The sequence below is a fragment of the Neovison vison genome, chromosome 14 (assembly GCF_020171115.1).
Source record: "Neovison vison isolate M4711 chromosome 14, ASM_NN_V1, whole genome shotgun sequence".
NCBI classification, from domain to species: Eukaryota; Metazoa; Chordata; class Mammalia; order Carnivora; family Mustelidae; genus Neogale; species Neogale vison.
The window spans coordinates 8243656-8259596 of record NC_058104.1 but is presented as its reverse complement, the minus strand read 5'-3'; the positions used below and the strand labels follow the sequence as shown (position 1 = coordinate 8259596).

At 38.3% G+C, this 15941-nt stretch overlaps 1 protein-coding gene across 1 annotated transcript in view; it reads right to left on the bottom strand.

Moving 5' to 3' along the window:
• The window catches only part of LOC122895359 (cytochrome P450 3A12), a 57817-nt gene that overhangs the window by 30999 nt on the left and 10877 nt on the right, over positions 1-15941 (bottom strand). The window contains exons 4-7 of the mRNA XM_044232710.1: positions 14708-14807; positions 7815-7928; positions 7476-7564; positions 5920-6068 (exon numbers count right to left, since the gene is read on the bottom strand). Coding sequence (XP_044088645.1) covers positions 5920-6068; positions 7476-7564; positions 7815-7928; positions 14708-14807 — 452 coding nt within the window. The remainder of the gene's footprint in view (positions 1-5919; positions 6069-7475; positions 7565-7814; positions 7929-14707; positions 14808-15941) is intronic.

Sequence of the window (15941 nt, the reverse complement as noted above, 5' to 3'; positions counted from 1 at the left end):
GACTAGAGCCTCTTTGGAAACACAAGACCATAATATGCTACTTTAATATATCACACCATTTAAGAAACTGTGTCAGGATGGAATAATACATAGTATGCCCTTCAACAACAATGGAGTAAAACTAGAAAACAAAAACACAAATAACATGGAAAACCCACGAATCTGTGAAAATTACACAATACATTCTTATACAGCCAGTCAGCAAAGAAGAAATCTAATGGGCATTTTAGAATTACTTGGAGAATATATGCATGAGGAAACCACACACCAAAACTTATGGGATGTATCAAAAGCAATGACCAGAAAGAAATTTATCATTACATATGCCTACCTTTAAAAAGAACCAAGATTCCAAATCAATGACCCAGCTTTCTGTCAAAAACGTGCCAAAAATAAAAGAGCACACTAAACTAAAAGCAAGCAGAAGGAAGCATATAATACAGACAAGAGCAGAAACGTAGGAATTAGAGACTAAAAAACAAGAGAAAATTCAAAGAAAGCAAAGCTGATTCTTTCAAAAGACCTTTAGCTAACAACCAAGGAAAAAGGAGAATACATTCTAATTACTGCCATCAGAAGTGAAAGATGAGATTACTGCTGACATTACAAAAATAAAAAGGACTATAGAGGTGGTGCGGCTGGGTGGCTCAGTGGGTTAAAGCCTCTGCTTTTGGCTCAAGTCATGCTCCCAGGGTCCTGGGGTCCTGTATCCCAACCCCACGTTGGTCTCTTTGCTCAGCAGGGAGCCTGCTTCCTCCTCTCTCTCTGCCTGCCTCTCTGTCTACATGTGATCTCTGTCTGTTGAATAAATAAATAAATAATCTTTTTTTAAAAAAAGACTGCAGGGAATACTACGAAACTGAATGCCAATAAATTAGACAAAATGGGAAAATTCCTAGAAAAAGATAAACTATAAAGTGACATAAAATGACACACACACACAGGCAATCTGAAAGACAAAAAGACAGAGTTAGTAGTGAAGAAACTACTGACAAAAAGAAGTTCAGCTCCAGATGGTTTCTCAGGTGAGTTCTCGCAAATATTTAAAATGCAGTCAACACTAATTTTGCACAAATTCTTCAAAAAAATAGAATAGGTAGGAAGATTTTCGGTACTGGCATAAAAACAGACACATAGACCAGTGGAACAGAGTAGAGAGCCCAGATATGGACCCTCATCTCTATGGTCAATTAATCTTCGACAAAACAGGGAAAAATATACAGTGGAAAAAAACAGTCTCTTCAATAAATGGTGCTGGGAAAACTGGACAGCTATATGTAGAAGAATGAAACTCGACCATTCTCTTACACCGTACACAAAGATCAACTCAAAATGGATAAAAGACCTCAATGTGAGACAGGAATCCATCAGAATCCTAGAGGAGAACATAGGCAGTAATTTCTTTGATATCAGCCACAGCAACTTCTTTCAAGATATGTCTCCAAAGGCAAAGGAAACAAAAGCAAAAATAAACTTTTGGGGCTTCATCAAAATCAAAAGCTTCTGCACAGCAAAGGAAACAGTAAAAAAAAAAAAAAAACAAAGAGGCAACCCACGGAATGGGAGAAGATATTTGCAAATGACAGTACAGACAAAAGGTTAATGTCCAGAATCTATAATGAACTCATCAAACGCAACACACACAAAACAGACAAGCATATCAAAAAATGGGCAGAACTCCTAGGTATTTACCCCAAAGATACAGATGTCATGAAAAGAAGGGCCATCTATACCCCAATGTTTATAGCAGCAATGGCCATGGTCGCCAAACTATGGAAAGAACCAAGATGCCCTTCAACGGATGAATGGATAAGGAAGATGTGGTCCATATACAATATGGAGTATTATGCCTCCACCAGAAAGGATGAATACCCAACTTTTGTAACAACATGGACGGGACTGGAAGAGATTATGCTGAGTGAAATAAGTCAAGCAGAGAGAGTCAATCATCATATGGTTTCACTTATTTGTGGAGTATAACAAATAGCATGGAGGACAAGGGGAGATGGAGAGGAGAAGGGAGTTGAGGGAAATTGGAACGGGAGGTGAACCACGAGAGACTATGGACTCTGAAAAACAATCTGAGGGGTTGGAAGTGGTGGTGGGGTGGGAGGTTGGGGTACCAGGTGGTGGGTATTATAGAGGGCACGGACTGCATGGAGCACTGGGTGTGGTGAAAAAATAATGAATACTGTTTTTCTGAAAATAAATAAATTGGAAAAAATGGGCAGAAGATATGAACAGACACTTCTCCAATCAAGACATACAAATGGCTATCAGACACAGGAAAAAATTTTCATCATCACTAGCCATCAGGGAGATTCGAATAAAACCACATTGAGATATCACCTTATACCAGTTAGAATGGCTAAAATTAGCAAGACAGGAAACAACATGTGTTGGAGGGGATGTGGAGAAAGGGGAACCCTCTTACACTGTTGGTGGGAATGCAAGTTGGTGCAGCCTCTTTGGAGAACAATGTGGAGATTCCTCAAGAAATTAAAAATAGAACTTCCCTATGACCCTGCCATTGCACTACTGGGGATTTACCCCAAAGATACAGATGTCATGAAAAGAAGGGCCATCTGTACCCCAATGTTTATAGCAGCAATGGCCACGGTCACCAAACTGTGGAAAGAACCAAGATGCCCTTCAACGGACGAATAGATAAGGAAGATGTGGTCCATATACACTATGGAGTATTATGCCTCCATCAGAAAGGATGAATACCCAACTTTTGTAGCAACGTGGATGGGACTGGAAGAGATTATGCTGAGTGAAATAAGTAAAGCAGAGAGAGTCAATCATCATATGGTTTCCAAATAGCATGGAGGACATGGGGAGTTAGAGAGGAGAAGGGAGTTGGGGGAAATTGGAAGGGCAGGTGAACCATGAGAGACTATAGACTCTGAAAAACAATCTGAGGGGTTTGAAGTGGCGGGGAGGTGGGAGGTTGGAGTACCAGGTGGTGGGTATTAGAGAGGGCACGGATTGCATGGAGCACTGGGTGTGGTGAAAAAATAATGAATACTGTTATGCTGAAAATGAATAAAAAATAAATTAAAAAATTTATATGGAAGGTAAGGGACTCAGAATGGCCAAAACAACCTTGAAAAAAAAGGAATAAAATTGTAGAGCTCCAACTTCCAGCTTCAAAACTTACCACACAGTTATAAAAATCAAGACAGTGTGGTCCAGGCATAAAGAGATCAATGGAATTGAATTTGGAATCTAAAATTATACCCATGTATTTATGGTCAACTGAATTTTGATAAGGTTTCCAATACCAACCAATGAAATAAATAATCTTCAATAAATGGTACTGGGATATGTCACATGACCTCAGATTTTACAATAAATTCTTAAATATAACATTAAAATCACAGATGATAAAAAGAAAACTACACAAATTATATATCATAAATATTAAAAATTTTGTGCTACAAAGAACACTATGAAGAAAGTGAAAAGACACCTACAGAATGGGAGAAAAAATCTGCAAATTACATATCTGATAAGGGTCTTTTATCTAGAAGACACAGACAACTCTTACAACTCAAAAACAGATGAATAACTGAACTATAAATGGGCAAGAATTTGAATGTACATTTATCTAAAGAAGATATTTGCAAATGACATTACAGATAAAGAGCTGGTATCTAAGACCTAAAAAAAATCTTCTCTGGCTCCTTGGTGGTTGGCTCAGTTGGTTAACTTAGGTCATGATCCGGGAGTCCTAGGATGGAGTGCTGTATCAGGCTCCCTGCTCAGCAGGGAGTCTGCTTCTCCCTCTGACCCACCCTCCTCTTATGCTCTCTCTCTTGCTCGCTCTCTCTCTCTCTGATAAATAAAATCTTTAAAAGAAAAAAAAACTTCTCAAACTTGGGCACTTGGGTAGCTCAGTAGATGAAGCATCTGCCTTCCACTCAGGTCATGATCCCAGGATCCTAGGATGGAGCCCAGCATTGGGCTCCCTGCTCAGTAGGGAAGCCTGCTTCTCCCTCTCCTGATCTCCCTGCTTGTAAGCTCACTCTCTCTGTGTGTGTTTCAAATAAGTAAACAAAATCTTTAAGAAGAACTTCTCAAACTCAACACCCAAAAAACAATGAGATACCATGTTACACCAGTTAGAATGGCAAAAATTAACAAGGCACGAAACAACAAATGTTAGTGAGGATGTGGAGAAAGGGGAGCCCTCCTCCTACACTGTTGGTGGGAATGCAAGCTGGTATAGCCACTCTAGAAAACAGTACGGGGTTCCTCAAAAAGTTAAAAATAGAGCTACCCTATGACCCAGCCATTGCACTACTAGGTATTTACCCCAAAGATACAGATGTCGTGAAAAGAAGGGCCATCTGTACCCCAATGTTTATAGCAGCAATGGCCACGGTCGCCAAACTATGGAAAGAACCAAGATGCCCTTCAACAGATGAATGGATAAGGAAGATGTGGTCCATATACACTATGGAGTATGATGCCTCCATCAGAAAGGATGAATACCCAACTTTTGTAGCAACATGGACGGGACTGGAAGAGATTATGCTGAGTTAAATAAGTCAAGCAGAGAGAGTCAATTATCATATGGTTTCACTTATTTGTGGAGCATAACAAATAGCATGGAGGACAAGGGGCGTTAGAGAGGAGAAGGAAATTTGGGTAAATTGGAAGGGCAGGTGAACCATGAGAGACTATGGACTCTGAAAAACAATCTGAGGGGTTTGAAGTGGCGGGGGGGTGGGAGGTTGGGGTACCAGGTGGTGGGTATTATAGAGGGCATGGCTTGCATAGAGCACTGGGTGTGGTGAAAAAATAATGAATACTGTTTTTCTGAAAATAAATAAATTGGGAAAAAAAGACCTAAAATAAATGGAGCAGCACCTCCTTCATGGAAAAAAAAAAAAAAGAAAGTTCTGATGGATGGTGCAACATGGATGAAACTTGAAAACATTATGCTAATGAAGGAAGGCAGCCAGAAAGATCACACGTTATATGATTCTATCTGTATGAAGAGTCCAGAAGAGGTTAATCTGTCAAGACAGAAAGTAGAGTAGTGGTTGCTTCGGGCTAAGAGAAGTGGGTAGTGATAGTAAAACAATAAAGTACAGAATTTCTGTGTTGGCAACAATATTCCAACCATTGACTGCAGCAAAAGTTGCTCATATCTTTGAAGGCACTAAGCAGAATTTTCAGATTCCTTGAATCATAACAGACATACAGCACTGTTTCTGATAAGGTGTACTGCATACACTTGACATACATATATAAAAATGATTACAATAAGATTAGTTAACATCCATCATCTCATATAGTTATAAAAAACAAAATTTTCTGCCATTATGATGAGAACTTCTACAGTCTACTCTCTTGGCAATCTACAAACACATCAGACAGCAGAGCTAACTATAGTCCCCACATTGTGTTTACAGTCCAGTTCTCATCTATCTTATAACTGAAAGTATACAACTTTGGTCACCTTCATTCAAGTACCACCCCACAACCCCTGCCTCTGATAACCACAAATCTGATCTCCTTTTTTGTAGGACTTGGTTTCTTGTACTGTTTTTTTATTCCACATGTAATTGAGGTCATACAGTATTTGTCTTTCTCTGATTCATTTCATTTATTATAATGCCCTTGGGATCCATCCATGTTGTCCAAATACAGAATGTCTTTCCATTTTTACAGCTAAATAAGATTCCACGGTATATACATACCACATTTTCATTATCCATTCCTTGGATGATGAACACTCAGGCTGTAAAACTGAACTGTACATTTTAAAAAGCGGGACATATATGTTAGATGAAGTTATATCTCAGTAAAATTCATGTAGAAAGGTAGGAAGAGAAGAAGTGAGGGAGGAAGGAAGAAAGGGAAAAAGAGGAAGGAAGGAAAAAAGAAAACTAGTACTGAACGTACTTATTGAGAAGAATAATGGATCAAGGAAATCAAATTTTAAGAGCTTCTTAGTATTTTCCACGAAGGGATCCTGTGGGTTGTTGAGGGAATCAATGTTCACTCCAAACGATGTGCTGGTAATCACATCCATGCTGTAGGCCCCAAAGATGCTGTGAGAGAAAGAAAAAACATGTGTAATTAAAATCACCACCTCTTCACTATCTTAATCCAACACATGCAGCAAAAAGTGCACGTAGATTCCAGTGTCCAGACAAGAGAAAAACCACACATTCAAAACCATCTTCTGCATCATCTGAAGAGTCTAGGTGCCATCACACTCACTCATGAGGTGCTTGTGAGGTGCCAATGATGCAGCTGGCCCTGTGCTAGGGATGATGGGGACACTGGGACATGTTAGACACACCTGCGAGCTCAAGGAGCTCAGTCACGGAGGGATAGAGACCCGAAGTTGGACAAATTGCAGTAGCATGTTTTTAGTATGGGCAGCAGAAGGTGGATAAGTACTGTGTCTGAGCAGGACAAATGGTAGGATAATTAACTCTTCCTCATGGAGCCACGAGCTGTGAAACTGATCTGGATCTTCTCTCGCCACAGTATCTGTGCTCAGAGCTGATTCCTCTTCAGCACATTACAGAACACCAACACCCTGTTCTGCGCTGCCAGAACCACAATCCCTTCTTCTCTACACCCTGGCTAAGTGTCCTGAAAGACCCACTCTGTCTCATCTTCATCAATCTGAGATTGTCCTGAGGACTCATTCATTTTTGGAAAATGTAAGAACTAAGAATGTTTATACTTTAAAGATATATATTAAGCCACACCAAAATTGATTTAGGGGATTCCATAGCTAAGTGACCACATGCCAATAGTTTTCCTAGGACAATCCCAAAGTACATCTGTTCATCCTGCATAATTTAAAATATCCCAAGTTGGGAAAAAATAAATATTTTTTATTTTATGTATATTATACATGTATGCATGTGTGTACACACACACACACACACAACCACTTATATATACACACACACACATATAGTATCACCATTCCATTACATGAGCAGGACCTTCTCTTTTTCGAGATTGAAAGAAGAACAGCTGGTCATGAGAATTAATATTCAGTGTTTTGCTAATATCCTCAACAAAATCAAGAAGGGTCTTAAGTTGTTCCAAGTTCCACATATTAATGTTCTTATTCCACCCAGTGCCCATCAATATGTACCAAGTACCTTCCCCTCCCACCATACATACCCTTTACACTCAAAGATTTGGTACATTTTTTTTCCAATCATGTATTGTTGTCTTCCAGAATATCCAAGGTGACAGTTAAGCAGATAAATTAATCCTGCCTCATATACACTAAAGGAGACCCTTTCTCTTCTGACTGTCCTGCTTTTTAGGTGAACTACCTCTTCTTGGCTGGCCCACTGGAGTTGTAACACCACACGCATACTTCAGCTGCTTCACTGGAGTGACTCAACAGTGGCAGTTGGCTCTGTGGCAGCAGCTGGAAAATGTCATGACAGAGCTGGAATCCCAGCAGCTGCACTCCTACTTACTCTTTCAAGTTGATAGGCTTGCCTTTCTCGGCCTCCTTCCTCACGTTCTTCACCAACACATCTCCATATTGGCCAATGATGGAGAACATCTACACACAAAATACAACACCACCTGAAGTTAAATCTGAGAATCAAGTCCTAGAATGATGTAGCTCTCACAAGCATGGAGCAGTGATTTGTAATAACAAATCTTATCATGTCTCTTATAGGACATTAAAAAGGCCATTTTTATGAAGCTCAAATTCTGCAGACTTTCCCTTAGAGATGGACTGTGATTGTATTTCCTACCTGCTCCCAGATGTATTCCTTACTTTCTAATTGAATGTCTTCTTTTCTTACCTCCTTGAGCTTTCCGCTAGTGAAAGTAGGGGACAACAATGTTCGCATCCTCTTCCATTCTTCATCCTCAGACAAAGAGATTGCACTTTTCATAAATCCCACTGGACCAAGAGCCTAGAGTCAAATAAAAACACAATTTGTCCTACATAAGTTTTGGAGGTCTCAAAGGTTGTGGAAAATTTGTTAAACAGGCAGAAATTATCCAACAAATATTTTGTGATCATCAACTTCATTGTAGGCCCTATGGTAGGTGATCAACAGATACTTATCCCAAATGCCTAGCTTTTTGCAAGGCTGAGGACACATCCAGCCACCTGCTGTGCTTTCCAGCCTTTATATTCTATCTTCATTTCAGTGTATATGTCGTATGAGAGAATTTGTCAGGGAAACTGCTCCTCCAGGGGAATACACAGGATTACCACCTAGTACATTTTCTTAAACTGTGCAGAGTAGATTGGATTGGTGGAAGGCAGCCAAATAGCCTGGCAAACTGTATGTTGCCTCAGACCAGTTCTACCTTTTTCATATATCCACAGCATATGAAACTCAAAAACTGAATGTCTTTATATGGTGATTTAAATTTTTTTAAAAAGCATTGTAGTTAACACTAAAAAGATTAGGAATCTGTTTGATTTTGTGAAGAAATGGGTATAGTAACATGGAAATCTCTTCCCCCTGTATTTTCCCCAAACAAACATAAGGAAAAAGAGAGAAATGGCTCTATTTCTCATCTTGGGATTGATCTAGCAAGCCAACCAGTTTGAATATTTCTTCTATTTTATAAAATTATATTTTGTTTTAAAATAGATATCTCCATGGCTAAAGTTAACAACTCAGGGAACAACAAGTGTTGGCAAGGATACAGAGAAAGGGAACACTCTTACACTATTGGTAAAAATGCAGACTGGTGCACCACTCTGGAAAACAGTATGGAGATTCCTCAAAAACTTAAAAATAGAGCTATCCTATGACCCTGCAACTGGACTACTAAGTATTTATCAGAAGGATACAAACATAGGTCAAACATAGATTTGAAGGAACACATGCACCCCAATGATTATAGCAGCAATGTGCACAATTGCCAAAATACAGAAAGAGCCCAGATGTCCATTGACAGTGGAGTGGATAATGAAGACATGGGGTGTGTGTGTGTGTGTGTGTGTGTATCTATATCATATACATGGAATATTATTTAGCCATCAAAAGGAATAATATTGTGCCATTTGCAACAACATAGATGGAACTAGAGGGCATTATGCTAAGGGAAATAAGTTAATCAGAGAAAGCCAATAATGTGATTTCACTCATATGTGGAATTTAAGAAACAAAACAGATGAACATAGAAGGGAAGGAAAAATACAATAAGATAAAAACAGAGGAGGCAAACCATAAGACACTCTTTAACTATAGGGAACAGACAAAGTTGCTGGTGGGGAGGGGGGTTAGGGGATGGGGTAACTACATCATGGGCATTAAGTAATGAAGTAAAGAGCACTAGGTGTTGTATGCAACTGATGAATTACTGAATTCTACCTCTGAAACTAATACTACAGTATATGTTAATTAATTGGATCTTAATTTTAAATTTTTTAATGAAAATAAAATAAAAATAAAATGGATACTTCTAACACCATTTCATGATAAAAATTCACAAACTAAGAAAAAACAGAAAGTTCCTCAACTTAATAACAAGCATCTAAAAACCTTACAGCTAACATCACCTCAGTGAGGACAAACTGATGTTATATCACTAAGATGATGAAATAGGACACTTCAGCCTCTGTCATCCCACAAATAACAACAATCAGACAGCTATCCAGAAACAAAAATGGCTCCAGGGCTTAGGAGTCCATTTAAGAAGCTTCAACAACACAGTGGGGCAAAACTCCTGAGAATAACTGTACAAGAAAAGTAGGGAGAAGAGTTTTATTTTGCCTGCATCACCCCATGACCCAGGCCAGCACTGCTCAGCACCAAGAGAACTCTCTCTAACCTGAGATAGTTCCCCTTTCTGGGGAACAGCAGAAGGGTGAGCGACCATTAGCCCCAGCCCTGCAGGGCATGCACAAATGACCTGTTTTGGTTTCAAACCTCCCAGAGACTGGCATGGATGACACAGCTAGATATAGCTAGGAACAAAGAAGGGCAGAACTACCAGTATCCATTAAGTGGAAGGAGTGACCATGCTTCTCTGTGTCCTGCTCTGCAGAAGTTCTCCAGAACGCTTTGTTGCTGAGATGAACAGTTGGCCCAGCACCACCCTCTAAGATTTTGCTGCTGATAGTCCCAGAGTTTTTCACACTTGCAGACTCAAGGTTCCAGAGTCCTGCTATGTCCCATCTGCACTCACACGAGTTGCCTCAGCCAGTGCCACCACCAACACTGTGACCTCCAAATCTATTCCACCAGCCAGTCTTCGCCTTTACGATGGGGCATATGGACAACAACAGCCCAAGCTCCAGCAGTTTCTGGGCCTGAGACCAGGCCTGACTCCTGTCACTGGACTGCACTGACACTTGAGATCACAGCTAAACCCTGAAAATGCACACCTACACACTGCCAGCCTGACCTCTAGTTACAAGCCCCACTGCTGTGCATGCCGTACTGGCTAGCCCTGAAGCCACGTGAGTGCACACAGACTGCTCAGGAACTCAAAGCTACCTGTGTGCCCACAGTTGGTACAACCCCCACTGGCACTAGCTCTGTTTAGGGCATGAGCCTGCTTTCAGCCCTCCAGATGAGTGTGTGCATAGCACCAACTCTGGTCACCATTCTCCTTCCCCAGTCTCCTAGCGCTGGATCTGGGGGTGATGCTGAAGACCCCAACTGCTACCGCAGCCACAAAGAACCCTCCTCTGCTCTTGTTGTCAAGGATCATGCAGTCGCTCAAGGTGTGGCTCCCAAATGCATGAACCAACCATGCCCTCCTGGATTATTTTAAATTATCCAGTCAGAGTGGGGAACAAAAATGAAAAGAATTGGGGGAAAAGCCTACAGGACTTACAGGACACCAACAAGTGAAACAACATTCATATTATGGGAGTCCCAGTAGGGATTTTCCCTAGTAGAGAAATCTTACTAAAAGAAACAATGCCTGAAAATTTCTCAAACCTAGGAAAATATATGGAAATCTTGAGTCATGAGGCTTAAAGTCCCCAATAAGACTGAATCTGGAAAAAAACTTCTCCAAGAGACATTATAATAAAACTGTCAAAAATTAAACCCAAAGAAAAAGTCTTGAAAGCAGCAAGAGAAAAGAAGCTCATCACATACAAGGGAACACCATGGGGCTATCAGTGGAATCCCCAGTGGAAATCATGAAAAGCAGAAAACAGTGGATGATTTATTTGAAATGCTGAAAAAAATCCCAACTAAGAATACCTTACCCAGAGAAACAAGACTTTCAGAAATGTGAGAGAGATAAAGACATTTCCAGACAAACAAAAGTGGACAGAATTCATTACCACTAAGCCTGCCTTACAAGAAATACTAAAGGGAGTCCTTCAAGCTGAAAAACAAAAGGGCAGCTAGTAGTAACATGAAATCACATGAAAGTATAAATCTCTCTGGTACATATAAATACATAAATTCAGAATACAGTGGTATTATACTGGTGATATACAAATTACTTATAACTCTAGTGAAAGTTTAAAACACAAATAATTTTTAAAACTACAGTTAAAAGAATTTGTTAAATACACAATATAAGATATGTAAATTGTGACGTCAAAAACACAAAATTGGTGGGGGAGGAATAAAAGCATTGAGTTTGGAAATAAACACGTTAAATTCTTATCCACTTAAAACAGACTACTATATCTAGAAGATATTTTATGTAAACCTCCTGGTAACTGCAAAACAAAAACATAGAGCAGATAAAGAAAAGAAAAAGAGGGAAAAAAATCAAAGCATACCACTGTAAAAAAAAATGTGAAATTAAAAAAGAAAGATATGTACCAGGAATAATTGATCTATGAAACACCAGGACTAACAAATGACAATAGTAAATCCTTATCAATAATTACTTTAAATGTAAAGGGAATGATGAATGGATAAAGACAATAAAATATTACTTGGCCTTAAAAAGGAAGGAAATCCTGCCATTTCCAAGCATGGATGAACCTGGACAACAGGGACAACATGCTAAGGGCACTAAACCAGATACAGAAGGACAGGATTTGCAGGATCTCAATTATAAGTGGAATCTAGAAAAATAAAGTCAAGCACAGTAAACAAATAGTGGAATGGTAGTTATCAGGAGCAAAAGAAAGATAGAAATCAAATGGTACAAACTTTTGTTAATGAGATGAAAAAGTTCTAGAGACTGAATATACTTATGGTGATTATAATTATTAATACTATACTATACATTTGAAATTTGCTTTAAAAGTAGATCTTACATATTCTTTTTTTTTTACATTATGTTAGTCACCATACAGTACTTCATTAGTTTTTGATGTAGTGTTCTATAATTCATTGTTTTTTTTTATTTCTTTTCAGCGTAACAGTATTGTTTTTTGCACCACACCCAGTGCTCCACGCATTCATTGTTCTTAACACAAACACACACACATACACAAAGAAACTCTGGGAGAGGATAGATATGTTAATTCATTTGTCATAATCACTTCACAATGTATACATAAATCAAAACATCACACTTAAATATATACAGTTTTCATTATAAAAAATGTATGTATAAATATTTAAATGGTGAAAGACTGAATGCTTGCCCCTAACATCAGGAACAAGACAAAAAGTGTACTCTCACCACTCTTATTTAACAACTTACTAGAAATCCTAGCTAGTGCAATAATATAAAACAAAGAAATAAAGTCGTAAGATTGGAAAGATAAAAATAGGAACATCCCTATTTCAGGTTCTGTAATTGTCAATGTAGAAAATCTTGAGGAACATAAAAAGAACACTTCTGCATCTAATAAATGAGCTAAGCTAGGTTACAGGATATAAGATCAACACCAAAAATCAACCACATTTCTATATAATAAGAATATGTCAAAACACATTAAAAACACCATAACAATTATAATCACACAAAGAAGGTGAAATACTTTAGATGTATATTTAACAAAACATAAACGGTTTTCCAGTGCTGAGAACTAAATGTGGGTGAAAAAAATCAGAGAAAACCTAAATAAACACATATTGCATTCATACACTAAAAGATGTGACTTGGTAAAGATAGAGATTTTCTGCATACTGATGGATAGGTTTAAATCATGTCTTTAAAAATCCTCACAAATATTATGTAAACATAGATAAGCTAATTCTAAATTTGTATGGAAAGGCAAAGGAGTTAAAATACCTAAAACAATTTCAACAAAAAAATAAAATGGGAGACATCATTGTTCATGATGCTGACTTACTGTATGGCCACAGTAATCAAGATTAGCATTGATGGAGAGAGAGACACAGAGATCAATGAACAGAACAGAGAATGAGAAATAGACACACACACACACGCCCAGCTCAATTTTTTTAGAGTTTTTTTTTAATTTTTTTAAATTTTTTTTCAATTTATTTATTTGCAGAAAAACAGTATTCATTATTTTTTTTGTTTTCCTCAACTTTTTTTCCAATTTATTTATTTTCAGAAAAACAGTATTCATTATTTTTTTTGTTTTCCTCAACTTTTTTTCCAATTTATTTATTTTCAGAAAAACAGTATTCATTATTTTTTCACCACACCCAGTGCTCCATGCAAGCCATGCCCTCTATAATACCCACGACCTGGTACCCCAATCTCCCACCCCCCCGCCACTTCAAACCCCTCAGATTGTTTTTCAGAGTCCATAGTCTCTCATGGTTCACCTCCCCTTCCAATTTACCCAAATTCCCTTCTCCTCTCTAACGCCCCTTGTCCTCCATGCTATTTGTTATGCTCCACAAATAAGTGAAACCATATGATAATTGACTCAATTTTGATACTGGTACAAAAGCCATTCAATGGAGGAAGTACAGTATTTTCACAAATGGTGCTAGAGCAATTAGACATCCATAGGCCAAACATGAAGATCTTTCACTTAAACTTCAGACCTCACAATTAACACTTAAAATTAACACAAAATGGATCACAGACTTAAATGTCAAAGTTATAACTATGTAAGATATACATTATAACTACTTAAATGTAAAACAAAAAAATAACTACTCGGAGAAAATCCTTAGGATTTAGGGTTAGGTAAAGATTTTTCAAACTTGATGCCAAAGTCACAATCCATAAAAGGATAAAAGGATAACCTGGCCTTATCAAAATAAAAAAAAAAAGCTTGCTCTGCTGAAGATCCTGAGACAAGGAAGAGAGAAACTACACACCATGTCTATAAAAGAATACTAAGGAGACTTTTTGGTAATGGAACAGCTCCATAACATCATTGGGTTACACAAATCTACATGTATGATAAACATTCAGAGAACAACACACCCACACCCACACACACAAGTGCATATAAAACTGTTGAAATCTGGGGGCGCCTGGGTGGCTCAGTCATTAAGTGTCTGCCTTTGGCTCAGGTCATGGTCCCAGGGTCCTGGGATTAAGTCCTGCATTGGGCTCCTTGCTTGGTGGGAAGCCTGCTTCTCCCTCTCCCACTCCCCCTGTTAGTGTTCTGTCTCTCACTGTCTCTCTGTCAAATAAATAAATTAAAATCTTCTTTTAAAAGGTTGAAATCTAAGTTCTGTGACTAGAACCAATGTCAAACTCCGCTTGGACACTGTATTATAATTAAGCAAGATATTACCTTAGAGGAAACAGCTTGAAGGTTACATGACACGGGACCTCCTGTTACAACTTTCTGTGAATCTCTTTTTATTTTAAAAAAAATGTTTTATAAATAAATAAATATGTAAATTTAAAATAAATCCATGCTTACCCGCCGGTTTGTGAAGACAGAGTAACATTCTTTCACTAGTACTGTTTTGATCAGGTCCGGATCCGTGATAGCCAACACAGGCTGTCGCCCATCATAAAACCTGTGTGGGGGGAAAATAGACCTGATCACACTTAACATGACAATTTTTACAGCTGCAGCCATGCCTGGAAGTCCAGACTTTTATCCCGATGGTACCTAATCCATTCTCTGAGATCATGGTTAGAAATACGATTACAATAGTTATTAAGTTTAGATGTGTACATGGGTATTTCCTAGTCACTTTCCATAATTTTTATATGTTTAAAATCCATCAACTATTTTAGAAGTATTTCAAACATTGCAAACAATTTATGTATATTATCAAAAAGGAAGTTAGGTTAGCATAGTACTAGAAGTGTAGCAACAGCAACATGGACAGGAATGGAAGAGATTATGCTGAGTGAAATAAGTCAAGCAGAGAGAGTCAATTATCATATGGTTTCACTTATTTGTGGAGCATAACAAAAAGCATGGAGGACAAAGGGAGATGGAGAGGAGAAGGGAGTTGAGAGAAATTGGAAGGGGTGGTGAACCATGAGAGACTATGGACTCTGAAAAACAATCTGAGGGGTTTGAAGTGGTGGGGGGTGGTAGGTTGCGGTACCAGGTGGTGGGTATTATAGAGGGCACGGCTTGCATGGAGCACAGGTGTGGTGAAGAAATAATGAATAATGTTTTTCTGAAAATAAATAAATTGAAAAAAAAAGGTATTCAAATTGGCAAAGAAGAAATCAAACTCTCTCTCCTTGCAGATGTCATTATATTTTATATGGAAAACCCAAAAGACTCCACCCTCAAACTACTAGAACTCATACAGCAATTCAGTAATATGGCAGGATACAAAATCAGTGTGCAGAAACCAGTTGCCTTCTTATACACTAACAATGAAAATATAGAAAGGGAAATTAGAGAATCAATTCCATTTACTACAGCACCAAGAACCATAAGATAACCCAGGAATAAACTTAACCAAAGAGGTAAAGGATCTGTACTGGAGGAGCTACAGAACATTCATGAAAGAAATTGAAGAAGACACAAAAAGATGGAAAAGCATTCCATACTGGTGGATCCAAAGAAAAAACTTTGTTAAAATGTCTATACTGCCTAGAGCAATCTATACTTTCAATGCCTACCTGATCAAAATTCCACCAGCATTTTTCAAAAAGCTGGGACAAACAATCTTAAAATTTGTATG